Raw genomic sequence first — 26087 nt, 5'->3', positions numbered from 1 at the left:
GAATTGCATGAACAGAAAAAAAAAAATTCCCAATTGAACAAGAAGAATTTTGTGAAATCAACGGGGTATTAAGGGGTCGTACAAAAAAAAAAAAGAAGTGTATTGATACTCCACGGAATTGCATCACCTAACCGCAGTCAGTTGCACAGCAGATATTCACCAATGAGAACAAAAGAAGATGATTGTACTATTCTTTTATTATTTTAATATACTAAAAAGCTATGAACACTACCTATCACTAACAATAAAAAGATAAGAGAAAAAAAAAAGTTGATAGATGAGGGGGGTGAGAAAAAGGTGAAACTAAACTAAAGAGATAAAATTAATCCTTCTTTTCTTCATCCTTCTTTTCAGCTTCGTCCTTCTTAGGTTCGGTATCAGTCTTCTTGAGTGCTTCGTTGATCTTTTGGCATTCTTCGAATTTTTCCTTGAATAAATTGGCGTTTTCAGAGTTGGCGAAACGAATGGCTAAAGTTTCAGGTTTGGCTTCACCATCAGAAACATCAGCAGCAACATTCCACACCCAGGAACGGTCAGATCCAACATTGGGAGATAATTTCATATCTTTGTTCACGTAATGGTTGGCACATACCTTCAAAGTTTTATCACGTCGCATCACTAAACGCACCTTTTTGGATTCCTTGTGTTGTAAAAACTTGACATCACCAGTTCCTCGTTCCTTCCATTCTTTCAATTGTTTATCGTAACGGAATAACTTTGCGCGCCTAATAATTATATATTAATCAAACGTTTATCTCTTTTTTTTTTACTTACATTTTGAATAAAACTTCTTCTTCTTCTTCCATTGTCTTGACTTCTACTTCACTCAATTGAATAACAGGTTCAAAATGAACATCGGGAGATTGTTCAACTTCTTCCTATATGAAATAAAAAGCATGAGTTGTCATCTAAGAGTTACAATGGCCGCGTCATCATGATATTCAATAGGATTGTAGTAAAAAAATAAAACTATCCATCCATCCATCCATCCATTCAATCGTTGTTGTACCTAAATCATTCGTATCGTTACCTTTTCTTCTTGGACAATTTTCTTTTCTTCAGTATCAGCCATTATAGTCGAATAGGTATCTGTAATGTACGAAAACGAGAACAAGAGATGAGAATAAGGGTGTTTTTTAGGATATGGATGACCCACATTGAATATTGAACCCCCGCTCGCTGTGGGTAGCACCCAGTTCTATTGGCAGAGAGAAAAAAAAAAAAAAAAAAAAAAAAAAAAAGGGGGAGTCTACCATAAACAGTAATCCAAACAAGCAAGAAAAAAAAAAGATCAGTGCGTTCGAAAAGGAGGAAAAAAAAAAAAAAGAAAGAAAGAGAGAAAAGGGATGATCACATTCTGAACACAATTTTATAAATAATGATTTCAAAATGATGATATTAATGAATGACAATGAGAGAAATTGAACACAATAACATGGTTTTCATACTATTTTCATGAAATAAATTCATCTATCATGATCATCATCTGTTAAGGCTTTAATATCTAAGCAACAAAAGACTTAATCATCATGTGAGTAACAAAAAAAAAATAGTAGACAATCGATAAACTTTGATTTCTTTTTGTGTTGCTCATGGGGACATCCAAATACAGGTAACCCAGTTAACACCCATTCAGTTTTCATATGCTTTAAAGGTCGTTCCGACCAAAAAAAAGGGGGTGATGAAATACCACATGATATAAAGGTAGTTCTTTTTTTTTTTTTTTTCCTTTTGATTCTAGGTGGTCGTTTTCACTATTTTTTTTCCTTCTTCTATGTTGAAGGTTGCACATGCTTGTACAAAAAGGGAAATACCCCTTTTTGCCATTCCGACATAAAGGTTTTCTTCCTTTTTTTTTCTTTTTTCTTTTTTTTTTTTCTTCTTCTTTTTCCTTTCTTCTTCCATTACTATTTTGCAATGGGTCAAGCAACATCGAAATCCGTACGACCTGATGCACTTTATGATTATGAAGATTTAAACAACAAGTTCACTAAGGCAACACTTTCTACTTTGGCAGTGCCTATGGTGATTATAGCCTTCCCTCTACTCAATGCTTATACGTTTACTGAAGAAGAACTGACTGGTTTTAAATTTATGGATGGTGCGATAGGTGGACTACTTGGAGTTATCGGTTGGCCTTTGGCTCCTTTTCTAGCATGTTATGGTGTTTTTCAAGTATTATTCAATGAAGGACCTTCAGAACCATTACCTATTCCTCAACATGTCAAAGAAGCTGCCAAAAGATCCATTGGTTTAAATTGTGAACAATTCTATAATGTGGCAGTTGTTGGTGTCTCAGGCACTGGAAAGGTAATTCATCAATATAATCTATATATATATATATATATATATATTTATATTTTATTTATTTAGAGCTCAGTAGTGAATGGGATTATGGGTTATAGGGATCATGACAAGGATGCTGCTGCTACAGGAGAAAGTGAAACTACCAAGAAGCCAAGAGCTTATCGACATCCTGATTTACGATCCATGGTATTATGGGATATGCCTGGTGCCAATACAATGAATCATCCTGCAAGTACTTATTTTGAAGACAAATTTTTATGTGCTTTTGATTCTCTCATCATTGTCACTGCGGAAAGGTAAAATAAAAATAAATAAATATAAACATATAACTGACATTTTCATTTTTTTTTTTTAAAGATTAATGGAAACTGATATTAAGATTGCCAAACAGGCTCAACATTGCCAAATTCCAGTTTTGATAGTACGAAACAAAGCCGATCAAGCCATTGATGCCAAGATGAGGAAATTACGTAATCAACAAGAATCCATCCCTCCTTTGGACTCATCGAACCCATTGACAAGGACAACTGTGATGCCAACATCCGATCATCAACTCACCGAAGCAGAAAATGATCGATTATGGGCAGAGGCATGTGGACAATTAGGAAAGGAAGTACGAAAAAGTATCTATCGACAAATGAAAGACAACAAACTTAGCACTAAACGACTGTTCACTATTTCGGCTTGGAATCTACAAGAATTCGTTCATGTCCTTAGTCAAAAACAACTAGAATCTAACCTTAAACTGATCGATGAACAACGGTTCTTACGGGTGTTGATTGAAGGTGTCATCTTGAAAAGGAAACGTGAAATGAAGAAAAAGAAACAGAACATTGTACAAACTTGATGATTCTCTCTTTAGTGTAGCATTTTTATATCCATTTTTTTGATTCCTATTTTTTTCTTTTTTTTTTTTTTATGTATATCACTTTTTTATTTTATTTTCCACTTTAGCATATTTCCTCCTTCGGTTTTTTTTTTATATCTATTTCTTTATTATTTATACTCTCACTCAACTAGCATTTAATGAACAAAATAATAATAATAATAAAAGAACACTCATTTATACATTCAAAAGCAATGGAAGATGCTGATTGTTTTGATTTTTAAGACAATCTATATTACTAACAAACATATATATTTCCCAATAATTAAATTCAAATAAACTAACAATATAACAAACTATTTATCAATCTCAATTGTGAATTATTTTTTTTATTCAACCTTGAAGAGGATAAAATCTAAACTATACTAAGGATGATCACTATTGGGTAATAAAGCCGCTGCCACCCTTCGACCTTCTTCTGCTAATACATTGTATGTGGCAGCTGCATGTTTCTATAAAATAAAAAAAAAAAAAGGATGAATTCCATTGAATGAAAAAACTATGATTTTTTTTTTTTTTTACCGTTGACATGATATCAACTTGTACACCCATTTGATAAAAATGTTTTCGAACATCAGCAGGAAGAGGAGAGAATTCAGAACCTGTACCAAAGACAATCAATTCTAATTGAAAATAAAATACATGAATACATTATGTTTTTTTATATCCATCCTATTATTACCAGGTTTTGGAGAAACAAGATCAAAGATAGAAAGAGAAGCCATATCCCAAGTAGAAGTTCGCATACAATCTAAAGGCACTTTCCACAAGAATGGGGATCCATTGACCAGGATCAAAGGATGTTCGATCTGGACATTGTTGGATAATACAAAACCATGTTTGGTGATCACTTCTATGCCCACATTGGGTCCACGGTCGAATAAATTGACAAAGTAATCCGATGAAGGTTTCCCTTTTGCCGTATTATCCAACTGATCCTTGATGGGTCGAAAGGTCACTGTACTACTATGAAGGTATCTTTGATATTTTCTTACATTGATGGGTACTATACGTCGAAATCCAAGTAACATTGTTGTGATATTGAATGAAAAAAAAAAAAAAAAAAGAAAGAAAAAAAAATGCAACTTTTCTTTTTTTTTTTTTTATAAAAAAAAACACGGTGTTTCAAATAAAATCAGTGGATGATATTCTTTCCTAAAGTAGATTCATTTTTATTTTTCAAAGGGATAAGAAAAAAGTTCTCTATAAAAAAATAAACACTAAACAAAATCCAGTAACTAAAACAATAAACTAATGAATTTTCAAAAAAAATAATGATGATATGGTGATGAAAGTGGAGAAGGCTATACAATAATAAGAAATTTCCCTTTTATTCAAAAAAAGAAAAAGACTTAACGACGTTGAGAGTAAACATGAGCAAAGGCACGGGTGGCAGCACGCTTCAACTTGGATTGAGCACCCTTGATATCATCGACAGTGGTTTCTTCAGAGATTTCCATGAATTCCATAGCTTCAGCAAGAGCAGTTTCAATGGCTTCACGGTCACCACGACGAAGCTTCATGTTGACGTTAGGATCAGACACGTTGTTTTCGACTTGGTAGACGTAGGCTTCAAGATCTTGCTTGGCTTGAACAACGGCTTCACGCTTCTTGTCGGTATCAGCATTCTTTTCAGCATCTTGGACCATACGTTCGATATCAGCAGCAGACAAACGAGTAGAGTTGGAGATGGTGACATCAGCCTTGCGACCAGTAGTCTTATCTTGAGCAGTAACCTTCAAGATACCGTTGGCATCAAGATCGAAAGTACACAACAATTCAGGAGTACCACGGGGAGCAGGGACGAGACCAGACAAAGAGAATTCACCCAACATGTTGTTTTCCTTGGTCAAGAGACGTTCACCTTCGTATACAGGGAAAGTGACAGTGGTTTGGTTATCAGAGGCAGTGGTGAACACCTTGGACTTTTGACAAGGGATGGGAGAGTTACGGGGAACAACAACAGCCATGATACCACCTTGCATTTCAACACCGAGAGAGAGAGGAACGACATCCAACAACAAGAGATCTTGGGTCTTTTCGTTACCAGCTTGGTTAGTAAGGACAGCAGCTTGGACAGCAGCACCATAGGCAACAGCTTCATCAGGGTTGATAGACTTGTTCAATTCCTTGCCGTTGAAAAGATCTTGGAGAAGAGATTGAATCTTGGGGATACGGGTAGAACCACCAACAAGGACAACTTCATCAACATCCTTCTTGTCAACCTTAGCATCCTTCAAGACACGTTCAACAGGTTCAATGGTGTTGTTGAAAGAGGCAGAGTTGATTTCTTCAAACTTGGCACGAGTGATGTTGGATTGGAAATCAATACCTTCAAAGAGAGAGTCAACTTCAACAGTGGTTTGAGTCAAAGAAGACAAGGTACGCTTGGCACGTTCGGAAGCAGATCGGAGACGACGAAGAGCACGAGCATCACCAGAGATATCCTTCTTGTGCTTACGCTTGATTTCTTGGACAAAGTGATTGACGAGAGTAGAATCGAAATCTTCACCACCCAAGTGAGTGTTACCAGCAGTAGCCTTGACAGCGAAGACACCACCAGAGATAGTCAAGAGAGACACATCGAAAGTACCACCACCCAAATCGAAAATGAGGACGTTACGTTCCTTCTTGTCATTAGCATCCAAACCGTAAGCAATGGCTATCAAATAAAAAAAAAATATACATAATTCAGATCAAATCATTTATTATCCATTAAAAAAAAAAACTTACCAGCAGCAGTAGGTTCGTTGATAATACGGAGAACTTCGAGACCAGCAATGGTACCAGCATCCTTGGTAGCTTGACGTTGACCTATCAGAAAATAAAAAGAAAAAAAAAAAAGAAAAAAAAATTTTCAGTGTCGGTAAACAAAAAAATTTTTGTCCTGTTTTTTTTTGTTTTGAAAAAACAAAACATAAAAAGATAACTTACTGTCATTGAAGTAGGCAGGAACAGTGACAACGGCCTTGGTAACCTTCTTGCCGAGCTTGGCTTCAGCAATTTCCTTCATCTTGATCAACACCATAGAAGAGATTTCTATATTATTATAAATAAAAATTATTAATCATCCATCCATAATATATCCTATCACTCTATTCTATTTTTTTTCTCTTCATCATCATCATCAATAATTTACCTTGAGGGGAGTAAGTCTTGGTTTCACCTTCAAAGTCAACTTGAATGAAAGGGTTATCGTTTTGGTCAACAACGGTGAAGGGCCAGTTCTTCATGTCAGCCTTAACTTCGGGATCATCGAAACGACGACCAATAAGACGCTTGGCATCGAAAACAGTGTTCCTATTTTTTTTTTAAAAAAAAATATGATGATAAATACCTGACTATTCAGGGAAAAAAAATATAAAAATTACTTACTTGGGGTTCATGGCGGCTTGGTTCTTGGCAGCATCACCAATCAAACGTTCACTGTCAGAGAAAGCAACGTAAGAGGGAGTAGTACGGTTACCTTGTTCGTTGGCAATAATTTCAACACGTTCGGATTCCCAAACACCAACACAGGAGTAGCTATAATAATAAAAAAAAAAGGGGATGGTTAAAAAAATATATATATAAAAAAATAAAAAAAAAGAAAGAAGGAAAAAAATAATAGTTGTTTGGAACATAATACTTTACGTAGTACCCAAATCGATACCAATAGCACCTTCGTATTCGACAGACATGATTGATAGAACGTAAAAACTTTAAGAAAGAAGGGGGAAAAAAGGAAAGAGCAATGGATTTCTCAATTTTGACGACTATTTTAAAAAGAAAAAATTTTTAGGGTGACGGTTTTGTCTTTTTTCTTGGTTGGTAGCGGCTCATCAAATTCATGCGACAATGTCATTGGATATCTTTGGGTTAATCAAACTCCCCTAAAGTAAAAAAAAAATTTTGATATGTTTTGTATGAGATTTCACATATTTGAGTATTAAATCATATAATATGAAATGATCAAATCATATTTTAGATATAATAAAAAAACTATTCCGAACCAACACAAATTCCATTCATTTACATTTGTTTGTTATCCAATGTAATTTGTAGCCTTTTAAACGACCGATTTTCTGATATTATAGTAACTATTCTTTTTATGAAGAAATATAAGTAATAAAGATTTATAATTTATTGAAAGATCCACCCTCTTTTTTTTTTTTTTTAAAGACAAAAGAAAAAAAAAACTCTTTTTTAAGATGATCAAAATGGTCCGTGTCAATCTGAATACAATAATATAAGCCACGTCACTTTTGACAAACTGCAAATTGTAAATGGAAGTTGAGCAGCGGAGTCCCAGGAGTAAAGATGGTGGTAGAGTGTTTTTTGCTTTTTTTTATTATTCTTTTCTTCTCTTTTTACTTCATCCTTTCCGAAAAAAAAATACATACAGCTATCAACAATGTCGAGTAAAGTTCAAAAGATTATGGTTCAACCCATTGTAAGTATTGGTGAAAACTTCTTTTTTTCTTTTATATATATATATATATATATATACTTATCTATATTCATACGTCTTCATTCTTTATTTTTATTTTTCTATTATATAGAATCTTATCTTCAGATACTTGCAAAATGTAAGTTACAACTATCAATGATTCAATCTTTCTATATGCATATATAACTCCAACTTTTTATTTTTTTTTACTCTATTTGTTTATTTTACTTTCTTTATGTATATAGAAATCACGAGTACAAATCTGGTTATTTGAAAAGTCGGATATGAGAATTGAAGGACAAATCATTGTAAGTATGAAAGAAAGTTAGGAAAAGTATATTGAACAATCTTAGGGACCACATTCATTATACTATTATGTTATTTAATTTCTAAGAGGGAATTCACAGGATAAAAGGGATATGGACTGACGCGTGTTTTTTCTTTCTTTTTTTTTTCCTTCCTTTTAGGGTTTTGACGAATTCATGAATTTGGTACTGGATCAAGCTGAAGAAGTGTTAACAAAGGAAAAAACAAGACGTCCTATTGGTATGTTGGCTATTGGAAGAGTATAGAATGGATAATACTAATGGCGTTTTTCTTTTTTTTTTTGGTATGATTTCTTAATAGGTCGAATCATGTTACGAGGCGATAATATCACTCTAATTCAAGCTGTAGCAAACGACAATTAGATATAGATCTCACTACTCTCTTTTCCCCTTTACTTCTTCATCTTTTGCGATTCTTATTCTTTGAAATAGTTTATCTCCAACTTATCCATTCATCCAATTTTTTTTTTTTTTTACACGCAAGACAATTTCTTGTCATTTATCTATTACCACCTCTCATTTTTTTTTATTTCTCTTGTTTTATTGTTACCGGCTGATTTACTATATATATGACAATAAAAAAAAAGTGTGAACAAAACCAATGATTGAAGTACACAACGATGTTGAACTGATATTGATTGAAATGGGTAGTGTTACTTTATAACAGGAGTAGAAGTAGTCATCATTGATGAAATGAATTCTAGTTAAGTATTTTCATGATGTTCTTCAAAAAGAAAGATAGCTATTGGTATTATTTGTTACTTGGTAAGAATTTTAGTATAAACCCACTTTTCTCTGTCATGATGGTATCATCAAAAACAATCCTCATTAAAGTCGATTCGTAGGTTATCATTTTCAGAAACATCATCACTTTTTTTTTCATGATTATCATCTTGATCATCCTGTTCATACATTCGCTGCGTCAACTTCCAACGTACAATGATCATCATCCATTCATCTAATCATTAAATATATATATCACTCATTAGAGGTAATGGATAAAATGTCATTTGATGATGTTAGACTCCTTTCTTGAGAAAAAAAAACGGTGGTAGCTTTTTTGGTGAAGGAAGATTGAATTGATTTTTATTTTTTAGTTTACTCTATGAGATAAATCATTATCAAGAAAACGAAAGAGAATAATTTCATCTATGTTCAGTCCAAGGATGATGATTTTTGAGTGAATTATAAAAGTATAAAAAGTTGCACGTCTACTACACGATCAGATATTGCTTGCTACGAAGCAAGCTGACCAATGAAAAGCGACTAGTCATGCTTTAGGCTACATTTTAACAAATTAGCTGTACAAATAGATTGTCCTGCCATGCGATTTTTTTTTTTTAAAAAAAAAAGAAATCAATGACCTTTTTTTTTTTTTTTTGGTGTTCACTGTACATACATTGTTAAATGACAAGATAATCTATGAAATTGTCATCATCATCAATCTCCAATATTCTCGATCATCACCAACAATATCATAGTTAAACAATAACATGATTGAATATATAAATCGGAAATAGTTATCATCTATCAGCCAGCGTCGCGTATTCTACAGTGCATACTTTTCATCATCCATTACTCATCATAGCATCTGGTGTTTTATATGACATCCATCACCATATACAGTCATCAGAATAAAACCTTTCATCATTATGTAGGCAGCATTTTTTTTTTTTTTGGTCATCACCTGCGTCATTAAAAAAAAACGTGATCATCATCCTCACTAATGGTATCATCCATCATCATTATTACAGAGATCATCAAAGGAGCATAAGCATTATTAAAGTAAAAGCATTGTAAAATGACATAATGGAATCACCTTTCATCATAAAAAAGAAAATCATCACCATCATCGTCCACCCATCCAAGCGTCGCATGATCATTAAAGTTCATTCTCCAAGCATAAGACATGAAATGTACCAAGCAATCCTCATACCGTAAAATATCCTTACCCTGCTAAATCAATGTATGTTGATAAGATGAACTGCTCTTGCTATGTAAGGAGATCTGACACATATGCAAAAGAAAAATAGAAAACCAAAAAAAAAAGAAATGCATGATCATGTGTGGGAAAGTGAATATCACGATGGTTGCTATAAAAAAAAAACAGGAACAGGAAGAATGAAAGCAATACGATCTTGTGAACAGAAAAAAAAAAAAAAAGAGTGAGGAAATTGCGCACGGACCAGATCGTATCACCTGCCTTTTACGGCAACCTCGTCCGTTTTTTCTAAAAGCACTCTCGAAAGAATAAATTATATAAAAAGATTTTTTTTTTTAAAAAAAAAAAGGAAATCAAGGATGAATTATCAATAAAAGGAGGAAATAGAAAAAAAAAGTGGCACGATTATTTTTTCTATCATTAATGGTCATTGGATTTAGATAATCAAATGAAAAAAGGATGGAATAAGATAACGTGGGAAAATAACAAGACACACAAACAATCATCATGGTTTTCTCACGAGGGGAGGCAAATCTCCTTTTCTGATCTTATACCTCCCTATCATTTTTTTTTTTTTTTTTACTTTTTATTCAATAATGAGTCTAAAAATCATGTGTACTAAAAAATTTTACTCAACATTATCTCCTCTCCGCCGCCAATCAAAACTTTGGAATCGGCATGATTCACAATGATTTTCATCCAGTTGTTTTCCCTATGAATTCTTCCCAAAAAAAAAAAGCTTTATTTACAATGAACAGAATATAAGGAGTGAAAACCAATATAATGATAATGATAAAAAAAAAAAAACTACTAAAAAAAAAAAGGGGAGATGACAAGTTCATTGCCTAACATCTACTATTGAATATCGTCCAACATCACTATTGATCAACATTTCACATACAAGTGCCTTGCCAGAATGATATACCACACCATCTTCACGAACCAAAAATAAAGGCAGTTCCAAAGTACGACTTGAATTGTCATTAATCAAACGATCATGATTAGCCACTACTAAATCTTGTGTTGATGGGATATCCAGTAAGAGATGAGTTCGATGAGGGATAGATGGTTGAGGTTGTACCGTTGTACGTAAAGGACCATGATGAGAACCCAACCAAAATTGTAATAGTTTCGGTGATGGTACTGCTTGCATCAGATGTTGTCCGACAATATCCAAAGTATGTGTCAATGGTTTGTATTGAATGGATGTCAGTACTGGAAATGGAGTGATGCATCTTGAATTTAATGATGATGATGATGATGATGGTGACGCTGGTGGTGGTAATGAAATAGGTGTTGTCGTTAATGAATCATTTGTTTCTTCTGTTGTTTGCTGACAATTTGATAGAGAAGGTGATGGACTTGATATTGGACTTGAAAGAGAAGAGATTGATTTTGTTGATTGTATTTCTTCTTCTTGCTGTTGTGATGCTTTGTTGTCATAGAAACTATATTCAAAAGTAGCGATTCCCACAATGGTCCAACATATATAATCATCCACTTTTTCATAAGCATCCAAACCTTCAGGAATCATACGAGAGGGTGAATAATCCAATAAGGAGACATGAGGAGAATGAGCAGGAGTCACGCCAGATTCACTAGCTTCAGTGGCACCAATAGCGCTAAGATACAAAGTACGATTTCGTGGTGGTTTCGATGATGACACAAGTTGAAAAGCGACCTTTTGCATTTGACTAACAGGACCATAAGCACCAGGTACAATTCGACCCTTGTCCACTTTGCGAATCAATAGAGGTTGTGAACGAACACCAGTACGAGTATCCCGGAGAATCAATTCCGACCCATATATTAAAGGCTTGGCATTGTTATTGTTGTTGTTATTGCTGCTGTTGGTGGAAGTAGGTCGTTGTGTTGATTGATATTGTGATGGTTGACTGAGTACAATGATTTCAAAAGGTGACCATGTTGAATTCTTGGCACAAAGTTGATTATTCTCGGATGTCATATATTTGGTGCGTACAGTTTGAGAATTGATACGATTGAATAATGAGACAGGTTGATGAGTCAATATACAGGTCGATACATTTCTAGCTTTTGCAGTTTTCTTGGATGGTTTGGAAATGATGGAGATTGGATTGGATAAAAAGGTGGCATAAGATTGAATGGATGATGAAGGTAATAGAGAAGGCGATGATGATGATGATGAGTTACTAGAAGGAGCTGGACTAGGTAGATCGGATGTATTGCTTGTAATATTGACACGAAGAGAAAATTGTTTTGCTTTTGCAGTACCAGTGACATGAAGATATTTGAAAGTACATTGGTCATCATCCAAAATAGCATGTTGTTCCAAAGGTTTATCATCATTATCATTGACGACAGCCATGGTCAATTGAAAAGGAGAAGAAGAAGGAGAGGTGATGTTGGCGTTGGGAGATTGAATTCGAACCACTGGAGGAGGACATAAAAAACGTTTTTCGGAACCGTAAGATTTCTGGGCAACAGCAGCGTGATAACAAGTGATGGTGGTCATTTGAGAAGTTTTGAGACAATTTGCTGAGGAAGGTGTTGTGATAGTTTCCGGGTTTGGTTTTCGACGTGAGGTTTTCAAAGAAGGACTATCTTGTACATATCGACGTTTGTTTGGTGTTTCACCGTTTGAATCTAAAAGTGATTCTATAGACATTGTCTGTTGAGTTGATTTCGTAGCTTGTTGAGTTTGTTGATCAATAGCCTTTAGTAAAGAATTCATAGGATTAATACCAATGAACTGTAACTTTTTACTAGAACCATAAACTTGTTGTGATATAACAGCTGAAGTTGAAGAAGAATGTGGTGGTGAATCCATAATATAATGAAAAATAATAAATAAATAAAAAAAAAGTGACGGGAAAGTGAAAAAGAGGAGACAAAAAAAGTAAAAAGAAAAAAAAAGGAGTCTTCAGAAAAAAAAAATGTATGCGGCATTTTAAAAAAACCTTTTTTTTCTTTTTTTTTACAGCATGTGTGTTCCAGCGGAGTACCCTGAACTTTCTCACCATCTATTCCCACACATTGATCAATGATTCACCAGGAAAAAAAGAAAAGATGGTATTGATTAACCATTTTCAGCCAATCATAATCATTGAAGGGCACGGAATTTTGACATTTTTTGATTTGGTACTATTGATTTTTTTCGTCACGTTCATTTTTTTTAAACGATTTGATTTCCTAATAAAGATACGTGTGAAAAAAAAAAAGAAGAACAAAAGACAAAAAAAAAAAAAAATTACGTTTTTATTATTGGTAGATGACATTTTGATAACATTGATATTTTCTAATTTCTAATTCCAAATACATCTTCTTATCTTGCCAAGTACTATTTGACCATCCAGGTTGTTGAAGATGTAATTTGAGTTCATTTTGAAGATAATCCAGTTGTGCATCAATCGCTTTTTGTTGTCCAATCTTATCCAAAACACTGGCTCCAGCTGGTGGTGGTGGTCGTTTCCATGATGATATTGATAAGGATGATGATTCCAAAAGAGAGGAATGAGATGATATACCCCGTGATGGTACAATTTTCGTTTCTATGGCTGCCCAATAATTACAATCTCTTATCCATAAATTAACTTGAGATTCTGATCCACAATCAAAGATATATATACTGCCATTAGCTAATTTCAGTATAAAAACATGTGCTCCAGCCTTTTCACAAAATGTATTCCCAAGATGAATATCTACCTCTTGATATGGTTCCTAAAAAAAAAAGTATAAAAATGAAAATGCATTAAAAATCCCATATAAGGATCTAACAGATTGATGAACAGTTTCCTTTTTAACACTGATAATCTATTCGATTTTTTTTTTGGTGTTACCGTTTTCTTCAGCTGACCATTGTTGTGAATGTTACCATGACTTGCATTAGCACCTGAGTTATTGCTGCTGGTACTCGATGGTGCTATATGATGCATAAATTTTTTCTTGATCTTATTTTTGTTGTTGATATCAGAAGTAAGTGAACTTGTTGATGTGGTAGTTGTATGAATAGGGAATTCAGTCTTTTCATGTTGATGGTATATATGAAGATGCCCTTGTTGCAAAATGACCCAGCAGATTCTCCATTTTTCGTCGTTGACTTGACATGAGAGAGGTCCTTCCTTATAAGGTCCAATTTTAGTGCGATAAGTATCTCTTCGTCGTAATAATGTCCATGATGGTGTTGAATATAATGAGTTTGATCGACGTCGGCGATGTTGTTGTTGTTGTTTTTGAAGAATGGTTGTTGACATAGTTGGATTAGATATCACATTGTTGTTGTTTGAAGTTTCTGGTACACTAATGAATAAATTGTCGAATGCAGTCTATATGATCAAGTTATTACCTATCTATCTATTCCAATTTTTCCCACCTTCTTATTTTTTTTTATCGCATATATCTTTTAGTAATAGCTTACATCAAGTTGATTTTCTGTTAAACATTGTTCATCATTTGGTTGATCATCAAATTCCTTTTCAATAACAGTACTGGTTGGTTGAACCTGTTCCTTTGGAAGTAAACTTGATCTTTGGATTGATTTATACAGTAACTATATAAATATATAAAAAAAAAATTGTTAAATAGACTCTATTATCGGTATTGGAATCCACTCCGCCAAATCTTTTTTTTTTTTATATTTTACCTTCAAACAATCAGTCATTTGTTGTTGCCATGTAGTTTCGCCATCAGAATCGAAAAGCATGATAGGAATAGAAGCTTGATGACTAAGTATCGTTTGAATAGTTTGATCACAAAAACTATCCATGGCAATGTGCTCTTTTCCGGCATGAATATCTGTATTGAGTTGCATAAGAGAATGAATCACGATATATACCAGCTCTAACCAAAAAAAAAAAAAAAAAAAAAAAAAAAAAGAATTAGGGATAAATATATAAGTTAACTAATATCACTATATTCGTTATTTTACCGGCACATCTAAATAACTTTGTTGGATTGCATTCCCAGTATAATTGAGCGAACACTTGTAAAGCCTGATCAATTTCTAGTACACTAGCTTTGGCATAATCGATTCTAGTACTATAAGATCTAATTTTTTTTTAAAAAAAAAAGAAGTCAGATAAGAATAAAATGATCTAATCAGTTTTTTTTTTTTTTTTTTTTTTTTTTTTGTTTGTTTGTTTGTTTAAAGTTCTCTTACTAACCTGAAGGCCTTGTCCAATGAGACACCTTTGAAATCCAAACTGATAAGACTTGTGGCTATCGATGACTGTGATGATGGTAGATCAAGATGATGTTGTTGTTGTGGTTGAAGAAGTTGATGTTGATGACAATGTTCTGGTGATTGTTGTTGTTGTTGTTCGATTGAAAGAAAGTGGAAAAGATTGGAGGATCGCCATAGTTCTGATTTGACAGCAAACATATTAGACCAATCAATTTTCAATAAGGATTGTCGTCGCCATTCTAGTAATGCTTGAGCCACTTCAGGATCCATTGAATCAAAAATGGAATTGACATATATCCCTTTCGTACTACTACTCCGTCCTAATGGTCTAGAAGGAGAAGTTGGTCTATCATATTTTTCATTATCCATACGTGTCAATAAGATATTTCCAATGTTATTAACGTCGTTGTTGTTCTTGATAATGTTGTTGTTTTGATGGTTGATATAATAAATACTGTCATCAGAGTTGTCATTAATTTCATCCAATCTGTCACACATGTCAAGAGAATAATCACTTGGTCCACTGGCTGTTTCATATGCATCATCATCATCATCCTCTTCGTCATCGTTGCTTATGTTATCTTTGTTATCCAAGTTGCTATTATTGATACTATCGTATTTATCATTTCCAAAAGTATAATTTTGATGAATGGATGTTGTTGATGGTAAAGGAAGTGTATCGAAAGATTGGTTGTGTGGATGATCTTCTATTACAGTTGGTATGGGAACAGATGATTTTTCAGATACAATGGATACAGTTGGAGAAGTAGGTGGAATCATAGTCGTTATATTTATCGTACGTGAAGTTGGTATTGATAAAGATGGCCTCCTGTTGGAAACGGTAGCTTTCATTGGTGGTGGAGTGACTGATGTCATTAGTGTTCGAGGAGTAATAGGTGAAGTAGGTGTTGTGGGCACACTTGATGATCGTGTTCTTTTCATAATATTGTTATTGATAGAAGAGACATGTGATACTAAAGAGAGGTTGGATATAGCTGCTGGGTTTGTTTCTTCTGTCCATGATGGTGAGTAATGAGATTGGTTTTCATGTTCATAGCATTGTTGACTGAGCCAGGTAGACAAGCGTGATTTTTTACAGTCAATAGTTGATATTGAAGTGTTATCAGTGTTCATATTATGTTCCATTGCAGTAGTAGTAGTTGTAACATTCAAGTTATTAGGTTCAGTAATACCACCTACCTATATTAAATAATAAATAACATTATTAGTTATAATAGAATAATATATTATTTACATACTAACATTATTAGCCATCTTGAGGGAACGCCACATGGGTCGTCGACTTTGTCTCTAATAGAAAAGAAATAGTTTTATTTTTATTATTATTATTATTATTTTATTGAAAATAGTTTCTTACCTTATTTTTGGAAAGTTTATTCAATTCATCCATAGAATATATGATAAAGTAATATAAAATAATAAATATATTTTAGAATGTATAATAAATAAAATAAAAGAACAAAAGAAGAAGAGAAAACCGTGCAATCCTTTTCAACATTTCATTTCTTTTCGAGTCCTGAAATGGTGACACAAGGAACTCCGCCCAAGACTTTTTTAAAAAAAAAAAAAACTAAAAATCTAGGCAAAAAAAAAGTTCACTTTCTTCTTCTTCTTCTTATTTACATCAGTTTTTTAACTTTCATTAAATTACATTATGGGTTATTTACCTGCTACTTTCCAACAAAATCAATTATTACCATCTCAAAAAGTGTTTATTTAGTAAGTTGATATTTTATTTGACTATTACGTTATATAACTATCTCTTTTTTTTTATTATTTTATATTTTAGTGTTGGTGATATCACTGAATTAAAGGTGGATGCTATAGGTAATATCTATATATAAATTCTTTTTAAATTTATTAAAATTTTATTCTATAGTTAACCCTACAAATCCAAATCTTACCAATGGTGGTCGTGGTACTGCCTCCGCAGCAATTTTGAAAGAAGCAGGCGATGCATTGGAACAAGATTTACTAAAACGTCCAACTCTTGTATTTGGGGTAAACAAAAAAAAATACAACTGCACTTTAAACCTTATTTACTATTTTAATCATAGGACGCCATTACTACGCCAAGTTACCTATTACCATGCAATTGTAAGTTGTCAATCATGCATTAAAGATACTTATCATATTTTTTCATTAGATGTGATTCATACTGCTGTCCCTCATGTTACTCAAGGTGAAGAAACTTTACGATCTTGTTATCGTCGATGTTTGGAACAACTGGAAGGACAAAGAAAAGAATCCATCGCGTTTCCTTGTATGGGTACAGGTGTTCAAGGATTTGATCAAGAAAGGGCTGCTCATATCGCATTATCCACAGTTCGCAATTATATTGCCAGTGATGCAAACGATCAGGTAAAAGAAAAAATATAAGAAACAATTATTTTTTTTTCTTAAAAAAAAAAAGACTCATTTTGGATTTTCATTTCATATCATTCGCATGTAGATTAAACAGTTTATTTTCTGTTTATACAGTATCACAGATAAAGAAATTTATCAAAGTATGTCAATATAGAAAACAATATTTTTATATCTTACTAATCTATATATATATATTTCTAGAAATTTGGCCATTTTACTTCCAAGGTCCCCCACAAAATTATCTTCAATTGTAGCAAAAGAACATACTATATAGAAAATAGTTTATATATTTCTTGATTACACATAGTCCAATTCCAATAAGTACCAATAAAAAAAAACAATACTTTATTTACTTTGACAAAATAACAAAGATCTATGAAGAAGAAAAAGAGGTGATGGATGTGAAAAAGAATTTATATGATGGAAACAAAAGTGTGGAAAATAATATGGGGGATCAAATAATAATAATAATAATAATAATGGGATAATATATCTAATCTTTCTTCAAAGTTTCTTCCACAGCAGGCTATAGAGTTGTTTTTTTTTAAAAAAAAAAAACAAAAGAAAAAAAAGAAAAAAGACAGAATCAGTATGATTACATGGTATTATTCGAGATGTTATATTGACTTACACTAGATCGAGTAGAATACATGGATTCAACCTTCTTTTTGGTGGCAGCAAAAGAATCTGTTTCATTGACTTGTTGCTTGACTAATTCTTTTCCTTGATCCAATTGTCCACGTAAACTAAGCAAAGTATCATCCACTTGTTTGCGTACATCACCAATGGCTTCATTGATGGAAGTATGAACCTTGCCGAGTTCAGGGTATTTACGTTCCAATTTTTCGAGTTGCACGCCGAGGTTATGAGTTGTCTTGGGAAGTAAATAGAAGGAAGCACCAGTAGCCAATGCTGTAGAGGTCAAGAATCGAAGTACAATATTACCTATATATATATATATAAAAGAGTAAGCGTCATGATAAATTGTTTTGATCTTATCTTTTTTTTTTTCATATTTTACGGTTGCGAGCAATAATAGTTCCTGCCAATGCTGCTACACCAATATACATAGCATTAGGAAGAATATCTTCATCTTTAGCAATAATTTCGTTGATGGTGCCTAAAATGGTATATAACATATTCAATTCAAGTCAATTTCACTCTAAATCATCCTCCAAACTTTCTCTCCTCTATTCTTCTTGTATCCTTACCTCGAATATCGTTTTCAATAGATTGGACGTGATTGTGAAAAGTATCAACATGTGCCTATCCAAAAAAAAAGATGTATCGATCAAAAGCTTGTTTCAAGTCATATCTGCCAATTCATTTATTATATTCAACTTTAAGTACCTTTCCTTCATCCAAAGCATCATTGGCGTACTTTTGAGCATAAGCAACGTGTTCTTCCAATTTGGTAGGTGATTCAATAACAATTCGCTTTGGTTCAGGTTCATCGTAGATACTAAGCTACAATTTGAAAAAATAAAAATAAAAATAAAAATAAAAAAAAAGTGTCAAGTTTTCTATATGGAGCCGCTTCTAGAAGATGGTGTTATCAATTCTTATTATTACCTTGCTCTTGCGAGTTGTGGTTGTGTTTTCTTCGGCATGAACAGTAGATACAGATTGAAGAGCAACAGCTCCAGCTGCAGCAGTGACAAGCTAATGAAATATGATAATGAAATACTTTAGAAGATGAACATTGACTTTTCTTGTTTTATATTTCTTAGGTCCTTACCGATCTTTTCAATACAGGTGAAAACATGGTTTTGGTAAGACAAAAAAAAAAAAAAAAAAAAAAGAGGGAAAGAAGTTAGCAGGGTCTGTTTTTTTCTTTTCAATGACCCTCAACGTCACAAAGAAGATGGTCGGAAGTCAAATACATGCCTAAAATGGAAACATGTCAAAGAAAGAAAAAAGCCATGGCGATTCAAGATATTATCATTTTGATTATCTTTAACCAAGTGTTTTTTTTTTTTTTATTTCTAAATGATTATTATACAATAGATTGAAGAGGGAGTGGAGCAGAAGGAGGGGCGCAGGAGAAAGGTTGCTAATACAAGGTGCACCATAAAAAAAAAAAAAACACGAATCAGCTTTTGTCTCCCTTTTCAAAGGAGAGGTAACAACAACAACAAGAAGAAAGAAAAAAAAAGATCATATCCTCCTATATAGAGAGAGAGTTCGTAAAGTATACAAAGTTCCCACATCTTTATAATTCAAGATTTTTAATGACTCCTTAAATCATCAGCTTACTACTTTTATTTTACTATCTCAATTCATTTTTTTTTATTATTATTATCCATATTCCTTTCTCTTTTTTTTTTTCTTTGTCTTTCCATTCGTTTTCTTTACTTCTTTTTTCTTGATATTTGGTTTTTAACCATTTACTTTCATTTTATCACTATTAATATTTCCCTTCCTCTCTCTTTTTTTTTTTCTAACAGGAGTGTTATCCTTCCCCCTTGTTTAATAATATTTAAATAACAAAATCAACGATATCAATAGATATATTTCAACGACAAAAAAAAAAAAAATAAGACAATAATCCGTTTGTATATGTATTCAATGAAGCAAAGAAAATCAATACATTGTTTTTTGATGCTTCTATTGAGTTTTCCAAGATTGTCATGGGGATCAAGACAAAGTAAGAAGCAATTTGATTTCAAAAACCGCATAACCTGTTTGATTGATCTTCTTTTTATTTATTTCATTACTTTAGCCAATTGTGGACAAAATGGAAATACTGATACTATTTGTTCTCCATTGACTGGTGATACATGGCAACAAAATGGTACTTATTACTTAGTAACTTGGAATCCTACTTATCCAACTTATGTATCTGCTGTAAGTAATTATTAAAAAAAAAAAAAGAGATAAATTATTCACCTAACCTGTAACCTCCTTATATTTTAGGCATCACTATCCATATATATATATTATGTTGAGCATTACGAAAAAATCAACATCATCAGTTTTCATAATATCAGTAATATCGGTGAATATCCTATCTTGATCAACAATACGTGGTTTAATTCAAATTTAGGATTAAAAGATTTTCCTAATCATGATGCTAGACTCTATTTGCTAGCTTCTGGCATGAATCCTATTACAGAAATGAACAATTTGAATTCCGCCTGGCCACAACCTGTGCATTTCTCAGTTTTAGGTAACAGGAATCTTTTTTTTCTTTCTTTTCTTTTCTTCTAACTTTTATTTTTTTTTTTTTCCTTTCAGAATCTTCTTCCGATCCACATGCTTCTAGTTCAACTAATTCACAATCACCTATTTCTACTTCTATGGGAACTCCACCTTGGGTAACACCTCTTATTGTAATAGGATGTATTTTACTCGTGATTGGTTGTATTGCAGCATTCTGGATGATGCGACTTGTTCGACGACGAAAATTAGTATATGGTGAAAAAAGTCATTTAGGTAAGTTGAAAAATTATATTTACTTGAGTAGTTTATTCATTTTTTTTTTTTTTTAAAAAAAAATAAATAAATAAATAAAAAAAAACAACAGATCAAATCAGTTCTAAAAACAGTACAGTTTATCCTACACAACCTCCACCATCATCCGGTACAATATTTAAGCATCAAGATAATGATCAACACACTACAGTTTCATCATCCTATCCGGATCTCTCATCTGTGACACCACCTCCACCAACGTTACAAAGTATGAGCAATCTATCCAGTCGATCTGATCCACCATTGACTTCAACAGATGCCTTATTAATAGCGGATACTTTTCGACAACGTATGCGTCGACCTGAATGGCCACATTGCAGTAACATTGTCCAACCATCACAAGAAGAACAAGAACAAGAAAATACCGATAATTGGAAAGAAGATGATGATGAAATTCAACGACGATTGGCTAGCGAATTATTATTAAAGAAGGAATTGGAAGCTGAAGGTACTTTGATGAAAAAAGTGGGTAAAAGAGCACATCTACTAAGTACTATTGAATACGATTCATCCTTCTCCTCAACAACTTGATACCCCTCTCTTTCACTTAGTTTTTGTTTTATCTCCCTCTTTTTTTATATATATATATTTATATTATTTATATTCTTATTTAATAAAAATTGTTATCCTTTTGTATCTACTTGATCTCATCTTACAATTTGACTCCTCGTAATAGTTTCATAAGGGGGTTCGGAATTCAAAAATTCATTAAAAAAACACCTCTCAAATTGAAAAGTTTCATTTTCTTTCCATTCTTTCTTTTCCTTTTTTTTTTTTTTGTATTCTTTGTCTCTCTCAGAAACACTCCATATATATATCTTGTATTTATTGAAATATCATACATTATCTAAACATGGCAAATTCCATCGCAACCAATACACTAGTCATTCCAAATATTCCTAAACTCTTCTTTACTAGCCAAGATGCCATAGATACCATTCGATCCATGTGGGAAGACTTTGGTGAACTTCATCAAATGATTCCAATGAAAGGATTTAGACGTTTGATGGTCATTTATCTCGATACCCAACATGCTATAGCTGCCAAGAATTATATGGATCATCGTATTCTTTATTGGCAAGAGATTGACAATACAATGCACATTGTTGGATTGGAAACTACAAGTGACAAGGACATATCAAATGATTTACCTTTATATGAAATGGAAGCTCGGGTATACTTTGGCCAAGTAAGGAAAAAAAAAAAACAATATCAATTACAACGAAGAATATGGACTCATCTTTATATATATATATATATATTATAGCACAATCCTATCAATCCTGACCCAGCATCATTTTCATTACAAGTTCCCGACCTTGGAAGAAACCTACTTATCTCACCACCAGGTGATCCTTGCAATCAATGGGAACAACGAGCAGAATCACCACCCAACAAGGCGATTTTGGCATCTGATTTATTACGAGCATTGACGACAGTGGACGAACAAGGTGATGAAGATGATTTGGATATGTTGGATGATTTTCAACTGGATGATGGTCCAATAACAAAAATGCCTTCGACTGATACCGATACGGATGACATTCCGGCCATGCAAGTAGTATCTTCACCTTTGTCTTCTACATCATCTTCTCCTCGATTGGAAACACCTACTTTACAACTCTCTTTTGATCATGACTCATTACCTACTATTCGAATTCAAGACATGGATGGTTCATTACTCACACAACATCATCAAAAAACCAATCGACCTTCTGCTACTGCTCGTCCACCTATTCGGTCTTGATTTGGATTCTATCTTAATTTTAGGTTTCCCCTTTGTTGTTTATTCTCATCATTGTCCTATTATTATACTTATACATATACTTGTTTTTTTTTATTTAGTCGTCAATAAAAATATGGCTTTCATCCTGAAACACTTTTGTATTATTATCATTTTCAATTTATTCATTGGTTACATGTGACTAGAAAAGCTTATATCATTTTATGCATGCTGGGTTTGAATCATCCCAAAAAGAGAAAGTACCTTCCATAGAAACGACATTGTTTCGATTCTCGAAAAAAGTAATCAACCAAAAAAAAAAAAAAAAAAAAAAAAACAAATACCTAAGGATGTCGATCTATATTGCTTATTTATTTTGAATTGAGACAAAAAAAAAAACCAATTTGGAATAGAAGGACCGATCAAACTACAGCATACCGATATGTTAAATTAGGAAACATCATTGCTAATATGTTATCATCATAATGATATTCACATCACAAAAAAAAAAAAAAAAAAGATTACAAAGAAAAAGTATCGCGTATTTATATTACATGGATTAGAAGGCAAAAAGAGGTATGGAGACACACAGACAGAGGGAGTAAAACAGAAAGGAAATCTGGAGATCCATTCTCTCCGTTGTTCTAGTTACGTTTTTTAAGTGCGATGATAAATGGATAATACGTGATGAATGACTGATGTGTGATGAAAGGATGATATGTGGATGAGGATGGATGATCTGATAATCAAATCTGCAGAATACATTTTTATAGACGTTGGATCACAGCTGATTCCTAGTTTTTTTTTTTCACTATAACCATAATCAATGTCGAACAACGATCGATAGTTTTCTATGATAATTGCTGTGATGGTGATTACTATGTTTCATAATTGATCATAGTGTAATAATGGTGATCATCAATTCTTTTACCTTCATTTCCAATCAATGAAGCTTGATTTTTTAAACCGCGCCTGTTATCCAAGTCACTATCAGCCAGGTTCATGTCAAAAAAAAAAAAAAAAAGTGCAGGATCCCCTGTTCGCTTTTTCTTTCCACCTTTTTTTTTTTTTTTTTCTTATCATCTTTTATATATATATCTCTATCTACGTATCGATCATGCTTTTACGTACCACTCAACGACTTGGATCTATTGCCAACCAAGGTATGACAAGATACACTATGAATGTGACGCGAACATTAGATTCATCAAGTAGAAAGTCAACAGTATTATCACGATCATTCCTGCAATCACAACATCGTATGGGATATGCTTCGTCAGCTGCCAATAGAAGAACACCAACCCGTACTATTCGTATTCCACCTGTACCGTTAGCATTGATTGGACTTGGCTTGGCATGTCTTGGAGTTGGACTGTACGAACATTTCACATCAGATGTTCAAAAATACCCTACACCTGTTCGCACCGCGCTTCGTAAAGCATTGTACTATGAACGCAAGGATCCCATGTTGGCTTTACCTTATTTCCAACAAGCATTTGAAGAGGCATTAAAACCTGACAGTGGATTGGCATTGGATGGTGCACCTTTGACTGGGATTTTGATTCAATGGGGCACTTTGTTGGAGCGACTTGGAAGGTTATCTGAAGCTCGACAGACATTGATCATGGCTCTACGACATTTACTAGGTATGGAGAATGTATCATCATCAAACACGACAAGTTCGCAATCATCATCATCAGAGGCAGCAACGGAGACAACAACAATGAAACTTCCAGATCATGCTATATTCACCTTGGATTGGACTCGTTTACCAGTAATGGAACAGAAAAAGATAGTGGGATTATGTTTGAAATTAGGTGATGTGAATGCAACACTTCATCGTGATGATGAGGCAGAAAAATGCTATGTGGCGGCTGTAGAACATTTATTGGCAAGTTCATCAACACCATCTTCTGAAAACACATATGGTGATAAGACTCATCAAGATCAACATACTCGTCTATTTGATCAAGAACATTTGCCCGATTGGTTGACTTCTACTGATGTAGGTGTGGCCTTGGCTACTCTAGGACAATTTTATGCATCAAGAAAGAAATACAGGTAAAAAGGATAAATTGCAATTTTTTATTTTTTTTTTTTTTTTTCAAAAGGAAACAGATGAACTCGTATTGATTTTTTCTTTTTTTTCTTTTTAACTCTTTTGGTTGATTTTGTAGTTATGCAATTCATCTCTATCTTCGTGCATTATCATTAGGTGGAATGGATAATTGTGAATCTACGGTACTGATGAACAATCTTGCGGAATCTTATGTAGCTCTCAATGAATTCAAGGAAGCCAAGATCTGGGCAGAAAAAGGGATTGCATTGGCTCAAAATCCAAATACTGGCAAAGTAAACAAGGATCAATCTATCTGTGATGAATCTTGTGGTATATTGCTTTTTAATCTAGGCATGATCTTCGAGGTATAGAGAAAAAAAAAAAGAAAAGAAAAGAAAAGAAAAGTATATAAAAAACAAAAACTAATATCATGATTATCTACTTTTTTTTTTTATTCTTTTGTAGCAAATGCAAGATCGTGAAAAGGCAATTCAAATGTATCAACAATCTATTCAACATGCTCGACAATACGAACAAATGACCTGTGTCCAAGAAGCATTGAAAGCAAGAAAACGTGTGGAATATGAGTTGGCTCGGGAACAACAAGCAAAAATCGCCTAGACTTAGATTTAGATTTTAAAAAAAAATGTACAGTATATTTAGATTTAGTTATCATGTTTCTAGAAAATCATATCCTTGCTTTCAATAAAATGATGGCGTACTTCGAAAAAAACGGCCTTGTTAGTTTCTCTTGTCTCATGTTCACTTTTAAAACTTTAATGAATAATGGTACCTCTTGTTGCGTCAATTCGAACTGTGAATCATATCGACTATGTAAGAATTCGCTTGATGCCTTATCATCTACCTGCGTTACGCTGTTACTGGACAAGATTTGCTATGATTGGTGCTTCTTCAAGTTACGAACAAAACTCATGCCATGTGGTGCGAGATGACGGTCCCCATTCTGTGGTGAAAACAGCTTCGATGTAAGTTTTTTTTTCTTTTTTTTTTTTTTTTTTTTGGATAGATGCTGATTATTACTATTTTATTTTATTTTATATGATCTCCTTTCCTCTCTTGGCTTGGCCTGGATTATATATTTCTTTATATACATATCTTTTGGTAAAGATGATGAAGCACATATTTTTGATGATATATTTACTCATTTTATTCTTTTTTCTTTTCTACTTCATTTTGGTTGCGACAATTCTATTACTTCTGGTATAACATTTTATTACTTTCATTTTATTATCATTTTTCTAACTTCAAGACATCCTATTTCGATATTGGCGATATGATTTATTTTTTTAAACGATATGTTACAGTGAAAATAGTGTATCACAAGTTTTACAATAAAATAGACTCTTTTCTTTTTTTGATCATCACTCGTAC

General features: G+C 33.1%; 12 protein-coding genes across 12 annotated transcripts; 6 read left to right on the top strand and 6 right to left on the bottom strand.

Moving 5' to 3' along the window:
* Positions 1-180: 180 nt before the first annotated feature.
* BX664DRAFT_319098 (uncharacterized protein) lies at positions 181-1207 on the bottom strand. Its single transcript, XM_051542879.1, has 3 exons — positions 1031-1207; positions 775-878; positions 181-725 (listed from the first exon to the last, which is right to left on the bottom strand). Exons 1-3 carry the CDS (start codon positions 1070-1072, stop codon positions 323-325), a joined length of 549 nt encoding a protein of 182 aa, XP_051404172.1. The 5' UTR covers positions 1073-1207; the 3' UTR covers positions 181-322.
* Positions 1208-2022: 815 nt separating this feature from the next.
* Positions 2023-2607, top strand: BX664DRAFT_362993 (interferon-inducible GTPase-domain-containing protein; the record flags this gene model as incomplete). Its single annotated transcript, XM_051548350.1, has 2 exons — positions 2023-2310; positions 2374-2607. The coding sequence occupies 2 exons, from the start codon at positions 2023-2025 to the stop codon at positions 2605-2607; spliced, it is 522 nt and encodes a 173-aa protein (XP_051404171.1).
* An 893-nt stretch (positions 2608-3500) lies between these two features.
* BX664DRAFT_271289 (NADH dehydrogenase 1 alpha subcomplex assembly factor 3) lies at positions 3501-4237 on the bottom strand. Its single transcript, XM_051541138.1, has 3 exons — positions 3876-4237; positions 3716-3816; positions 3501-3645 (listed from the first exon to the last, which is right to left on the bottom strand). The coding sequence occupies exons 1-3, from the start codon at positions 4222-4224 to the stop codon at positions 3559-3561; spliced, it is 537 nt and encodes a 178-aa protein (XP_051404170.1). The 5' UTR covers positions 4225-4237; the 3' UTR covers positions 3501-3558.
* Positions 4238-4343: 106 nt separating this feature from the next.
* BX664DRAFT_354127 (heat shock 70 kDa protein 2) lies at positions 4344-7273 on the bottom strand. The gene is made up of 7 exons (XM_051547731.1): positions 7209-7273; positions 6827-7065; positions 6569-6718; positions 6333-6493; positions 6128-6232; positions 5927-6007; positions 4344-5855 (listed from the first exon to the last, which is right to left on the bottom strand). The coding sequence occupies exons 2-7, from the start codon at positions 6871-6873 to the stop codon at positions 4546-4548; spliced, it is 1854 nt and encodes a 617-aa protein (XP_051404169.1). The 5' UTR covers positions 6874-7065; positions 7209-7273; the 3' UTR covers positions 4344-4545.
* Positions 7274-7514: 241 nt separating this feature from the next.
* On the top strand, positions 7515-8550 carry BX664DRAFT_319090 (small nuclear ribonucleoprotein-like protein E). The gene is made up of 5 exons (XM_051542878.1): positions 7515-7625; positions 7735-7761; positions 7868-7930; positions 8090-8168; positions 8250-8550. The coding sequence occupies exons 1-5, from the start codon at positions 7587-7589 to the stop codon at positions 8309-8311; spliced, it is 270 nt and encodes an 89-aa protein (XP_051404168.1). The 5' UTR covers positions 7515-7586; the 3' UTR covers positions 8312-8550.
* Positions 8551-10797: 2247 nt separating this feature from the next.
* BX664DRAFT_271283 (beta-trefoil DNA-binding domain-containing protein) lies at positions 10798-12737 on the bottom strand (the record flags this gene model as incomplete). Its single annotated transcript, XM_051541137.1, has 2 exons — positions 11340-12737; positions 10798-11162 (listed from the first exon to the last, which is right to left on the bottom strand). Coding segments are annotated over exons 1-2 (1725 nt in total), but the record flags the coding sequence as incomplete, so codon positions are not given.
* Positions 12738-13111: 374 nt separating this feature from the next.
* Positions 13112-15606, bottom strand: BX664DRAFT_319086 (uncharacterized protein). Its single transcript, XM_051542877.1, has 6 exons — positions 15032-15606; positions 14797-14915; positions 14512-14708; positions 14287-14418; positions 13709-14194; positions 13112-13589 (listed from the first exon to the last, which is right to left on the bottom strand). Exons 1-6 carry the CDS (start codon positions 15547-15549, stop codon positions 13131-13133), a joined length of 1911 nt encoding a protein of 636 aa, XP_051404166.1. The 5' UTR covers positions 15550-15606; the 3' UTR covers positions 13112-13130.
* A 1072-nt stretch (positions 15607-16678) lies between these two features.
* On the top strand, positions 16679-17965 carry BX664DRAFT_319081 (uncharacterized protein). Its single transcript, XM_051542876.1, has 7 exons — positions 16679-16791; positions 16862-16899; positions 16952-17073; positions 17130-17169; positions 17219-17433; positions 17525-17579; positions 17641-17965. Exons 1-7 carry the CDS (start codon positions 16727-16729, stop codon positions 17691-17693), a joined length of 588 nt encoding a protein of 195 aa, XP_051404165.1. The 5' UTR covers positions 16679-16726; the 3' UTR covers positions 17694-17965.
* Positions 17835-19213, bottom strand: BX664DRAFT_319078 (apolipo protein O-domain-containing protein). Its single transcript, XM_051542875.1, has 7 exons — positions 19178-19213; positions 19012-19101; positions 18790-18906; positions 18651-18705; positions 18461-18559; positions 18071-18384; positions 17835-17965 (listed from the first exon to the last, which is right to left on the bottom strand). The coding sequence occupies exons 1-7, from the start codon at positions 19202-19204 to the stop codon at positions 17933-17935; spliced, it is 735 nt and encodes a 244-aa protein (XP_051404164.1). The 5' UTR covers positions 19205-19213; the 3' UTR covers positions 17835-17932.
* Positions 19214-19771: 558 nt separating this feature from the next.
* Positions 19772-21481, top strand: BX664DRAFT_381282 (uncharacterized protein). Its single transcript, XM_051548946.1, has 5 exons — positions 19772-20086; positions 20162-20286; positions 20356-20608; positions 20677-20874; positions 20966-21481. Exons 1-5 carry the CDS (start codon positions 19999-20001, stop codon positions 21442-21444), a joined length of 1143 nt encoding a protein of 380 aa, XP_051404163.1. The 5' UTR covers positions 19772-19998; the 3' UTR covers positions 21445-21481.
* Positions 21482-21692: 211 nt separating this feature from the next.
* On the top strand, positions 21693-22800 carry BX664DRAFT_381281 (Calcipressin-domain-containing protein). Its single transcript, XM_051548945.1, has 2 exons — positions 21693-22102; positions 22181-22800. Exons 1-2 carry the CDS (start codon positions 21767-21769, stop codon positions 22658-22660), a joined length of 816 nt encoding a protein of 271 aa, XP_051404162.1. The 5' UTR covers positions 21693-21766; the 3' UTR covers positions 22661-22800.
* A 900-nt stretch (positions 22801-23700) lies between these two features.
* BX664DRAFT_319075 (uncharacterized protein) lies at positions 23701-25429 on the top strand. The gene is made up of 3 exons (XM_051542874.1): positions 23701-24697; positions 24814-25060; positions 25161-25429. Exons 1-3 carry the CDS (start codon positions 23754-23756, stop codon positions 25314-25316), a joined length of 1347 nt encoding a protein of 448 aa, XP_051404161.1. The 5' UTR covers positions 23701-23753; the 3' UTR covers positions 25317-25429.
* Positions 25430-26087: the final 658 nt, after the last annotated feature.

The sequence above is a fragment of the Halteromyces radiatus genome (genome assembly GCF_025201355.1).
Source record: "Halteromyces radiatus strain CBS 162.75 chromosome Unknown BX664scaffold_1, whole genome shotgun sequence".
In the NCBI taxonomy this organism is placed as follows: Eukaryota; Fungi; Mucoromycota; class Mucoromycetes; order Mucorales; family Cunninghamellaceae; genus Halteromyces; species Halteromyces radiatus.
The sequence above is the reverse complement of the archived record's forward strand: the minus strand, read 5'-3'. Positions and strand labels throughout refer to the sequence as shown.